General features: G+C 46.6%; 1 protein-coding gene across 1 annotated transcript in view; it reads left to right on the forward strand.

Moving 5' to 3' along the window:
- Positions 1–12,500, forward strand: part of ehbp1 (EH domain binding protein 1) — a 156,379-nt gene that overhangs the window by 51,956 nt on the left and 91,923 nt on the right. Inside the window, 3 exon segments of the mRNA XM_076285956.1 lie at positions 4,702–4,883; positions 7,814–7,953; positions 11,552–11,677. Coding sequence (XP_076142071.1) covers positions 4,702–4,883; positions 7,814–7,953; positions 11,552–11,677 — 448 coding nt within the window.

A 12,500-nucleotide genomic window follows, 5' to 3' on the forward strand; every position in this document is an offset into this window, starting at 1 on the left:
ATATCTTTTTTCATTCAGGTCATATTCAGGTCGTGTTCATTTTTTCATGTACACTAGAAGTAATACCTGTGTATTGGCCTCTGTATCCATGAGGTTAGAAATGAAACCAAGACTCTTTACTTTCGGGCCTAATTCTTCTAATCTGCAAAATCGGATTCAGTTGTTGAGTGTGCCATAATGAATCTCATGTCGTGTTGGGAGAGGTGTGCGACACATGCCCAACTGCCACCCGGGTTTGTGGCTGTACTGCCGTGCACTCGGGTTAAGCCATGCTTGTCAGAACACACACGAAGCAATGCTGAGCTTAATGCAGACACACACACACACACACACACACACACACACACACACACACACACACACACACACACACACACACACACACATGCAGCTAGCAGATCTTCTTTTGAAAGGGTTCACCTCACTTTGTATCACATGATCATGCCACCATGGGCAGGACAAGCAGGCTTAAAGCGCCATTCAAAAAATATTTAGGCATTTAAGAGGCATACATTCATTTTCACCGTAGTGACACTAGTGATCTGGTAAAAATACAGTAGTGGTCTGGTAAAAATAAGGAGTGACTAACTCAAAACCGTGATTAGTAGTGTCTCTTATTGGCTTATTCGTCTCCACTTGCTTCAGAGAAAAATCCAAGCCGCAGCCCAGCTGCAGTGACTGTTCTGGCGCATGGCTTGTGCTGTGGGCTGCAGTTCCTCCATCTGGCAAGTAGGGGGAAGCAAACGGCTGCCCTGTTGTCCCCCAAGCCTCCCAGCGAGGTATTTAACCATTCTGCGGGTACAATGAGAGCGTATTGATAGTCATATCCCTGTAATAAATTAAAAGTGCCTTATTGTCCCTTTTCATTTTACACATTGTCACAACCCCGGCCCTTAATCTTGCTGCCTGATTGACAGAGGCGACCGGGGAAAAGAGCACATTTATTGTTTGTGCTAGTCAAATCTGTTAAACCTAATTCTTCTCGGGGTATTTGCATATTCTTAAGTATTTCTTCAGAGAGGGCCCCCCCCTTAAATCCGACTTAAGTGTTTGATGCATTTTGAAAAATTCATTCATAAAGTATCTGCATGCACTATTAGCTTCGTATAATACGAGCGCATTATCTCGCCGATAAGAGGGGGGGTTTTGAGCGCTGTATTCTTCCGGGGATGACATGCTATATTTCCGACCGATTCAACAGGGGCTCAAATGTCAACACAAATGTCAAGTACCTTCGCCGGTGAGCATTTCTGATTCTCATCCCCCCCCCTCCTTTGCCTTCCTATTTTTTTTTCAGTCTTCATCTCCGTTCCTCACTTTTTTTTTGTTCTTCTTCTTTTTCCTCTCGTGGTTTATCGTTCCCATTTACTGAAGGAGCTTTGGAGCCTGGTGGCAGAGGGGCTGAAGTGGGCACGCTTGGGTAACGGCACCAAGACAGCCCGTTGTGATGCCTGTGTGTGTGTGTGTGTGTGTGCGCATGTGTGTGTGCGTGCGTGGCTATACCCTCTGCTGGCAGCTCTACAGCACCTTGGGAGAAAGCGGAGAACGTGCTTCGGTGCTCCCATGGCGCCAAACCCTGATTGGCTCTGAAGTGGGACCTGAGCTAGTTTACCCATCATGCTTTTGCCCACTGCTAATCTGAGGCTGCGATGGTGAGAGGAGCAGGCCGCTGGGGGAAACAGGCCAGGGCCAGGCGGGCATAGTCCCACTGAGGGCGCACCATTCCGGGCTGCTGCTGGAGCCTGCACGTGGTAGAGCTTGTGTGTGTGTGTGAGTGTTTGACTGCGTGGAGGTGTGATCCATAACTGCGCCACTGTGCCCCAATCTCATCAGCACTGGAAGGTGATAAGAGAGTGAGTCGTTTGCGCTGGTGTACAGAGAAGCGTGCTGCCCTGTGAAGACATCACACGCACACATACACACACACACACACACACACACACACACTCACACTCTCTCTCTCTCGACACTCTCCATCTCATGCACACAACCTCAAAGAAAGAACATCCGCATATCAGCAGATCTGCACACAGCCGTATGTATATAATACGCGCTCTCCAAATAGCCCTGTGTGAACAGGGAAATGTGTGGCATTGTATTCATGAGGGGCTTTATGGCGGCCTCCACTCCCCCCCCCAACCACTCCCCCAGGGCTGGGGAACAGGAACACGGCCACTGTGAAATAGACATCTTCAAGCCATTCACTACTATAGAAATAATTTAATATGCCAGTGCTTGGGTGTGTATGTGCGCGTGTGTGTGTGTGTGTGTGTGTGTGTGTGTGTGAGAGTGTTTATGTTTGGAATGGGCATTCTTATATTAAACCTCATCTGGAGGTTTGAGGCTAGTGAAGAGTGGAGAAGAGAAAAAAGAGGTAGAGATGGAGAAAGGGAAGCCGTACGAGCCGCCATGAGAGGAGAGGCATGGTGACGTGAGGCCCCAAACCCCCCTCCACCTCCTTCACCACCCATTTTCCCCTTCCTCCCTTGATTCCACCCCCCCCCACCCCCTTCCCTGCTCAGACACCCCTTTGCTTCCTGAACTTGGGCCAAGAATGCAGCTGGCGTTGTGACGGAGGGCTGAAGCGGCGGCGTGCTAGCTCACTCACTCTCTGTGGCTCCCGCTCCTCCACTCCGCTCGTTCCATTTCAGATGAGCGACGGGGGAATGCAGCGGTAAACAAACAACCCAGCAAATACAAACAAACAAACAAACAAACAACAATCCCTCGAATTGCCTTCTCTTTCCCTCTTTCACCTCTCCTCTCTCTCTCTCTCTCTCTCTCTCTCTCTCTCTCTCTCCCTCCCTCCCTCTGTCTCCCCCTCTCTGATGGAAAGAGAAACGGTGAACATACACCTCCCCAAAGACGGATATGTTTTTCCAGTGAACAACCTAGGGCAGTCGGCAGACACTCTGAGGGAGAGAGAGAGGGAGAGAGGGAGAGAGGGAGGGAGAGAGAGAGGGAGAGAGAGAGGGAGAGAATGGGGGAGAGAGAAAGAGAACATGGCACGTGCCCTGTATCAACACAGCAAGCGCAAGAGCAAATCCTTGATAGGCTGACAGCAAGCAGGGAAAAAGCCCCGAGGTAGAGCGGAAGGACTAAGCGTGCCGTTTTGTTGCGCTTATTTATTTATTTTGGCAGGGTAACGGCCCCAGCTGTGTTTTCTCCTATCTAGGGATGCACAGCGGGCCCAGCTGAAGATGGCTTTTTTTTGTTCTTTTGATTTATTCATCTGTTGGTTTCATGTTGGGCAAATCTTTCATCTTTGCGAGGAAACGAGACAACTCAAAACTGCAGACCCTTTTTTTATTAGCTTGTTGAATGGTGTCTCATAATTATGACATCAAACATTTGATTAAAAGGACTTGCATGCGAGCACACACACACACACACACACACACACACACACACACACACACTACTGCAGTTCACTGTTGTACTTTTGGTTTGTTTGGGAGACATGCAAGTTTAATGGTCGCCTCTTGACATTGTGTCTCCTATAGGGGGCGCCAGGGACCTTACATCCTTTATCCTCACGAGCACAGATAATGCATGAAAGGCTCGGTTTGTATGTGACTGTGTGCCTGTGTGTGTGTGTGTGTGTGTGTGTGTGTGTGGGAGTGAGAGAGAGTGGGACAGATGTCTTCACAGGGCATTGTTTTCACATATGTAACTTCTGTTATATTATAATAGTTTCTGTATAATGTTAATGGATAATTTGTTCCTCTGAACTGAACTGTTAAAGGAATCTGGAGTTGCTAGATAACGGCTGTTACCTGTTTAAATTTATGAGGCTTTAAACAGGTAACAGCAGTTATCTCCCAAAGGTGCTGCTAAGGCCATGTATGATGTCAGTCAGGCATTTGACATTTAAACACACATAACCTGAAATGGTCCCTCAATTGCTGTCTCTTCTGTGCAATTAATCAATTAATCGTGATTGTGACGATTATGAAAACAACCTCATCGAAATATAATGATTATTTTGCTACATTTAGTGCTCTCCTTTTGTCTTGAGTTGTCGTGTGCATGATCTTTTTGCATTCATTTTTTTCTATTTAAATTGTACATTTAGATTATATTTAAATGTATTTAGATTATTCCAAAATCACTGAGTAATCGTGTTTAATAACCGTGATCTCAATATTGAGCAAAATAATCATGATAAAGTTTTTGCCATAACTGAGCAGCCCTCCGGTCTCCTGCATTGTCTGCATTGTTGTCTTCATTTTTACTCTATCATGAAAAGGTCACCGTTTTCTCATGCCTTTGATGTCAATTTCACCCGTTCTTCATTAGCATGGTGATCGATCGCTGATATGATGGCAAGCAGATAGTTGTAGTCAAATACGCAATGCGCAAATAAGCAAATGTATCAGGGAAATAACACCAAATGATTTAAGAAAATAGTTATTAGGACACAGGTTAACTGAACATGAGTGGATTACATGGGAAACTTGTTTTCTTTCCTTCATTATTTCCTTTCTTGACAATATGGTGAACATGTGAACATTTTGAGTGTCTGTAAATGTTTCTAAAGCTTGTGTTTAGCTGGTGGAATGGAGGTTTCAAATGAAGGTTAATAAAATAAGTGTTCTTTCTTTCTTTCTCCCCCTCTTTCTCTTTCTTTCTCTCTTTCTCTCTCTCTTCCTGTCTTACTTTCTTTTTTTTCTCTTTCTCCCTCTTTCTCTCCGTCCACAGGAGTCCCCGTCGGGCCGGAGGAAGGCGCTGGCCACCAGCAGCATCAACATGAAGCAGTACGCCAGTCCCATGCCCACGCAGACCGACGTCAAGCTCAAGTTCAAGCCCCTGTCCAAGAAGGTGGTGGCCGCCACTCTGCAGTTCTCTCTCTCTTGCATCTTCCTTAGAGAGGGCAAAGCCACGTGAGTCACCTCTCCAACCACACACACACACACACAGACACACACAGACACACTCCACACTAATTAAGCACTCCATGTGTGTGTGTTTGTCCCTTTTGGACCCAAGTGGCTCAGAAAAGTGGTGGTCAAAGGATCGAAATCTAAGGCTTCAAAGAAAGCTTGAACATTAAACCCAGGGTCTCCAAATAACTCCGAATCCAGTAGTTGAGTTTGCATTGATTGGAACGAGAGAATAGCGAACAGATCAAAAGGCCAGGCCGGTTTCTCTCCTTCCTTCTATGCCCCATCATTCGTCGCTCTCGTCGCCTCTATCTCCCTCTGTCCTCTCACATTCTCATTTACACACACACACACACACACACACACACACACACACACACACACGCACACACACACACACACACACGGCGTCTCTCCCTTGAGTTTCCCTCTCTTAATCACTCATTCTCACACTCTCCTTTTTCATCTCGAACTCCCTCTCTCGCTTCAGTAGCACGGCAAGTGAACCTCCATGTGACATACTCTGCATTCCTCCCATAGCTGCGCTCTCAGCTCCCAGTTAGCCTCCTCTCCGTCGCCCTGCGTTAGTGCTGATTAAACCGCCAGCAGTCAGCCCTGACAGATAAAGCAAATAACTGCCCAACTGGCCGTCAGTATCCGGCTACGTGTTCATACCGGGTCATTGCGAGCTTTATTTCTGCATTTCGTCAGTGCGTTTTTAGGTGGACGTGTTTTTAGAATAGAATAGAATCTTTATTTTCCGTTCACGTGGGAATTAATGTTTGGCCCCACTGACACCTGGCACATACACACAAGACGCATAACGAAAGACACATTTATTGGCTGTATTTTTGCTAAACTTCCCTATACACTTCGGATGATTGTAAAGACAGGTGCAAAAAATTACAGCTGAAACGTTTTGTTGGTTTGAACGTTATGGATGATATGGAAATTTCATTCAATATGGATAAAGAAAATTTCATTTAAAATAATTTGGTTATTTGTATTGGCCTGCAACAGTACACTTCACTGAATCCTACCCTACTGTATCTAGCTGCACCCCTCACCTCTCTCCTATAGATACACTTATTCCCTCCCTCTCCTTCTTTTCCTGCCCAAACATCGTGCTCTTTCTTCAAACATCGTGCTCTTACACTGATTGTAGATCGCAGCATCTCAACATTCCATACGCTACCTTTGCAACCTTCTGGACCTGACCAATTTGAAGAATCATCCTTTCTCCTGTGTGCCGTTCATGCGACTGCATGTCTGTGAGATTAACTTCAACGCACACACACACTCACACACACACACACACACACAATGTCTGACCCAGAGCTGGGAGAGGATCCTCTATGGGGTGTTGTTGAAAGAAATATGAAGGATTGCGTTGCTCCTCACATTTCGCGACGGAAGTTATTTGTTGGTGTCAAATTGCAAAATCAAAAATCACCTCAAATCCCTGCGCTGATTTAATATGAAGAATCATTTCCACTCCGTTCTCTTCCTGTTAGCTGCCAAACCCAAGGCTGAGGGAATGATAATTAGAAAAAAAAATAAACAAATAAATAAATCTTGTTTTCACAGGGCTGCCTTCCAGCAGCTTGTATTCTTTTGACTCACACAACCCCCCATCACACAAAAGAATGGAGACACCCAGAGATAGCAAAAATGTTGCCAGCCACTGGCTTGGAAGTGTAAATAAAGTCTCTCTCTGTCTCTCTGTCTCTCTCTCTTGCACTTTTCTTTTTCCTTTTGAGTAACAATTCCACAGATCCATATTTGCTGCCTTCTGTCTCCCCTGTGCTTTTCTTCTGACTGTGTATATAAAAGCCAGGGCGAGAGAAAGAGCGCAAGGGAGATACTGAGAGAGAGAGAGAGAGGGAGAGAGAGAGAGGGAGCCTGAGGGGTCTTGTGTGGGATGTGTGTCGGCCTACAAGCTGCCTCTCCTTTTGTGAGCGCCGAGGGTCCGAGGGCAGGAGTGTCTCACCCCTCTTAACCCGCGGGGAATGATGTCACCCTCTCACAAATAAACCCCATTACATAAGTTCAAATAAGCCCGGCTGCCGGTTAAAGAAGGGACTGTATTGCATTCATGAAGGAGGGAATGATCAGGGAGCGAAGAAGGGAGGAAGGGGGGAGGTGAGGCGGTGGGAAAGGAGGGAGGGGGTGCGTTGGGAGGGTAGAGGCAGTGAGATGATAAAGAGAGGGAGAAAGAGAAGGAGTGACAGAAAGACAGAGGGGAAAGAAAGAGAGAGAGAGAGAAGCAGGGAGAGGGAGAGCGTTAATCCTCTGGTGTTATCTGCTGCTGGCTGAAAAAAGCGCGGCAGGAATGTGTGTTTCTTATTGCCCAGGCTTCTCATGAGCGAGAGCATGAAGGGCACATTGTTTACAGAGGCATGGCTTCTCCTTTCCTCTGTCTCTCTCTCCCTCTTTCTTTTTCTCTCTCTCACTCTCTCTGTCTCTCTCTCTCTTTCTATCTCACTCTCTCCATCTTTCTCTCCCTCCTCATCTCTCCTTTAAACCAACGGGAGGTTATCATATAGAATTGTTGCAACCTGAGGGGGTTTAAGTGAGAATGAACAACCAATCCTACTGCCCTTCCCGTATGCCCACGTATAAGTAACACATACTAATTCTGACAAAGACAATTTTGAAGGAAAAAAAAACCTGCAGCATTTGTTACAACCTTTTAAACATTTTGAAAAATCGAAGCCAACCTAAGCAAATCTGAGGCTTACATGTCTTTTCTACGCTCTCAAAATGAGTGTTGTCGCAATTCCCTTTTTAAAATCCTTTTTCGGTACGCTTTTATGCACCAACACACACACACACACACACACACACACACACACACAGACACACGCACACTCTCACACACTCACACAACCATCTTCTGTCTCTCTCTCCCGCCCTGCCCCCACACACAGTGACGAGGACATGCAGAGCCTGGCCAGCCTGATGAGCATGAAGCAGGCCGACATCGGCAACCTGGACGACTTTGAGGAGGAGAACGAGGAGGACGAGGAGAATCGGGTCAACCAGGAAGAGAAAGCCGCCAAGATCACCGGTGAGCGTTGGGTTCAGGGTTTCGGAGCAGACAGTTTAGATGTTTTATGCAATGCATGCATGTCATTCCTCTTAACTTTTCCCTTCCCCTTTAACAACTAACAGATAACAATCGTTAAGGGGCCGTGGGCCATCGGACATGCACCACTCAGCTCCTTGTCAGGGCGCTGACAAGTCGTATATCCACCACGCACTGTGGCCTTCGCAGGGGTCCTACACGGTTAGCATGGGAAGCACGAGGGGGGTAAAATAACAGGTGGAACCTGGACCCGGCCGTGGCGTAGACTGGCAGCGCCCCCGTTGGCACTGGACCCCCCCCCTCCCCCCTTGCTCTGACTGCACCAGGCCTTGTCGTGTTCTGGGCATAGGTGTGGGCACCAGACACGGTCCCTGAGGGATAGCTGCGGGCAGCCGTGTGGCATGGCTCGGGCCCCGGGCCCCGGGCCCCCGGCCCGTGCTGGCACCCCACACCTGTGCCAAGTGCTGAGGTGGCGATGCCAGTGGCGCCTTGATCTTGGGTTAGTCTGGCATAGCCAGTTCTGTGTTTTTGTGGGATCACATTAGGTGTCTTAATGTAATTGTAGCATAGAAAATGAGTGATCCCCAAAGAAGGAAACGATAAATACGAATTTACAGTAATACATTTATTATTTTGTTTTGGATTGACCAATTGTAGTAGTTATTTTAGTCAGAAACACAGCACATCATTTGAATCATTGGTTTGGTATTTCTAAACTTGAGGACTATTCTGCGCCAATTAGTAGACCTGTAAAATAATATATTAAATCACAAAAATACTATTATAGATTTACAGCTTCTATTGAAATGCTTTTCAACCATTCAACAATTCAATCAGATTGTGTGGATGGACATATAAAATGTTGATTATTATGTGTATTGTAACTGTGACGGTCTTTTCAAACCCAATCATAACACCACTCAATGCAGCACCCATTGGTCACGAAAATGGTCATTTTCATTTGCCCCGATCACTGTTCACCTGGTAAGGGGCAGTAACCTGGACACTCACGGATCACTTTATACGTTCCTTTGCAGCAGAATGCTTGGGTGTATATTTCTTTTTATTGCTGTTGCGGATTTGTTTGTGCTTTGGTTTCGTGTGTGTGTGTGTGTGTGTGTGCGCGCATGTATGCAGTGCTTCTTTTGGCTCAGTCTCCCCATCAGGCTTTTCCTTCTTTGCTTTGTAATACCTTTCCATCTTTCTCTCTCCCTTTTTCCTGCCCTCCCTCCTTTCCTTCGCTTCTGTCCTCCTCCTCTCTGCTGTCTCTCCATCATCCCATGCATAATGTGTGGGATGCCCGGCTTTGGAATGATCCAGCCGCTCAGAAAGAGTTCTGACGCTAAGCCTCTCCTCTCCTCTCCTCTCGCCTCCTCCCATGCATCTCATGTCTACAACAGCACGTATGTAGGCTGCCTATAGAAATGCATGACTGCATTTCTGCATTTCTTTATGTATTCACTGCATCTGTTCGAGGTGTTGGTGTTCTATACATCCACTACAGAATGCTGTCCATTCCTCTCCACTCATCCTTCTCTCCACTCATTCTTCTTTCTCTCATCTCTTCATGCCTCCATTCCGTCCTTGTCCCAGTATCATGTAAAACCTGCTCAGCCATATTGTTTTTGTTTGACTCGAGCATCTAACTGAAAATATATGTACAGTATATGTACATACATATATGATGTTGGTTTCTCACTATGCACACATATGGTGTCATGAGTGCTGTATGTGTGTTTCGATTGTTAAATTGTGTGGCCGCTGTGTGCTTTCTCACTCTCCTCTCCTCCCTTTCTTCCTCTCTTTTCTTCCTCTCTGCTCACTCTTGTCCTGACTGGCCTTCTGTTTGCAGAGATAGTAAACCAGTTGAATGCGCTCAGCTGCTTAGATGGGGAGCCCGATGACTACCTAAAGCAAGCAAATAAGCCATCGGCTAAATCAGCCAGTTCCTCCGAAGGTCTTCTTGAGCTTTCGTCTTCTTTTCCATTCCACTCCACTCTGTCCTCTCTTTCTTTCTCTCTCTCGCTCTCTCTCTCTCTCTCTCTCTCTCTCTCTCTCTGAATCTGGTTGTTCTTCCACTTTCTTTCTCTCTCTTTGATTCTATCTATTTTTCTGATGTCCTTTGCCATCCTTGATGTGGTGTGTGGTGTTGTCTGGTCTCACCGGTTTCCTTTGTGGTTCTTGGTATTATGTAATTATTTTTTTATTTCTATAAATGTCTCCCCTCTCCCCTTGTGATCGTTCTATCCTCCCCATTTTTATTTACACTTTTGAGTTATACTCCCTGAGCTGTAGTTTGGTGTTCTGCAGTTTGCAGTGAACCAGACTCCCATCTGGAATGAGCAGATGGGATTGCATGGGCGTGTTGTGTAACATCATGTCTTATAACATCAAGAAGGAACACTGGCCTGATTTTCTAGTATTACTTTAAATGGTGGTTTACAGAATGTTCTATTAACTGGAGTGATCCCTGTGATGTCTTATGGCATGTGCGGACTACACGATTTCAGCCCGATTTTGCCTCGATTCTGTCGTGAATGACAAATTTCCAGTGTCGTTCCCAAATATGAAGTCGAGAACGACGCCGAAGGAGGAAGCGTCTTGTAATGTAACATATTCAACGACCCACGATTGTCTGCGACGTTCTATGACTTTACGACCAAAAGTCTAGCATGTCAGAATTTTTGGGGGAATCTCCTACGACTCCCGTGTTGACGCTGACATTGTGACGACACGCGACGATAGGCTACATGATCTTGTAATGTGGCCAGTCTTACGACCAAGATGTGGTAAGAATGTGTGGTTCTCTGATCGCCTAGTCTGACATGGTCAATCGTAAAAGACCATCGTGGAAGACAAAAAAATCATGTAGTCCGCACATGCCATAAGTCATCACTGGCCTAGCTATTACTGTAAAAACACACGTCTGTGTTCAGTTTTGAATATTTCCTGGGTGTAAAAAAAGGGATGCGAAAGGAAACAAGACTTTGCTATTGATGTGTTGACCTAGATGACCTACTCATCTGGCCTTAACCATTGTAAAAATAGCCTCCAACAAACACACACCCACACACAATCACTGGCTCTCCTGAGCAGTGTGTCAATGTCCAAATAGGGGTGAGAATGTAGCAGGAACCCTTGGGTGCTGACATGTCCCAGGCCCTTATCACCTCTCCTGGGCCACCTCTGAGCACAGTGGGCCCAGTCACACTCTAGGGGAGTTGGGGGACCAAGCCCTGAACCCAGTGGATGGATGAGGACCCAGAGACACTGATTGTCTCCCAGCTTACTGGTGGGAGGCTATGTGAGGGTCTTGGATGTGTGTACACAGGGTCGGATTTGGGGTTGGCTGGTGCGATCTTGGTTCACTTCAAAGTGCAGATGTTGTCTTTTTTAGTTCTTTTGAATTTTTTCCCTGTGGTTTTGTGGTCATGTCTGTATTTTGTGTTATTGTGAGTCGTATTCATTTTACATTTTCATTTTCTTGTGGATTGTGTTCGCTCTCGTCATCCCTTGACATCCCACTAATCGTGTGTGTGTGTGTGTGTGTGTGTGTGTTTGGGTGTGGCGATCTCCACAGAGCTGATAAGCAAGCTGAACTTCATGGAGGAGGACGACCAGGACCCCTCCAATCTGAGCACCAACCCCTTCGACGAGCCCGATGATCCTAACGTCTTCAACCCATTTGGGGACCCCGACGAGGAAGGTAGAGCAGTGCCTCATTTATGGATCCATTTTCATATGTCATTTTCTTTCTACACCTCCACTCAGTGTCTGAATAGGAATGGCCTAACCGTGAGCCCATTGTCTCATATAGAGCTTATGCTATGTGTGTGTGTGTGTGTGTGTGTGTGTGTGACTAATCTAGTGAGTGTTTTTTAGCTGTGTCAGCTACCGTATGGTGCAACTGCTTGCCTTCACTTGCTTAGCATTGCCTTTGTGTCATCTGCTTACCTCACACCTTCTCTTTGCCCCCTGACTTCAGTGTGTGTGTGTGTGTGTGTGTGTGTGTGTGTGTGTGTGTGTTTGTGTGTGTGAACCTACCTATGTAACCCTGGGTCCCTTCACCACCCACTGCTCTCCGAGTCAACCAGGGCTGTTGAAGGATGTACCTGATTGTGCTTTGTCTGAGTGTGTGTGTGTGTGTGAGAGGGAGAGAGAGAGAAAGTGTGTGAGTGTTTTGTCATGTGAAACCCCCAGAATGAGGTCTGTGGCACTTGTCTCCAGTGCTGTCATGGACCGTGACTCTCTATGATGGGTGTGTGTGTGTGTGTGTGTGTGTGTGTGTGTGTGCATGTGTGTGCATGCATGTTTGGATACGCTGTCCATGTGAACTCACTGCTGCTTGAGTGAAATACAGTCAGACAGACGACTTGAACAATATTTACTCAGACTGCAGGCCAAGCCTGTGAGAAGCACAAAGAGAGCAGTGGAGACTGGCACGGTGATGGCTGACCTGTCAGCCTGCCTTTAATCAGCGCGGGCGTCCAATCACCTGTGACCCTGAACGCCTTCGCCCGCTCCTCCTG

Source organism: Alosa pseudoharengus, unplaced genomic scaffold (assembly GCF_046254945.1).
Source record: "Alosa pseudoharengus isolate Yale_2024_CS ecotype anadromous, Long Island Sound unplaced genomic scaffold, YU_APseudo_1.1 YU_APseudo_1.1_scf_15, whole genome shotgun sequence".
Lineage (NCBI taxonomy): Eukaryota > Metazoa > Chordata > Actinopteri > Clupeiformes > Clupeidae > Alosa > Alosa pseudoharengus.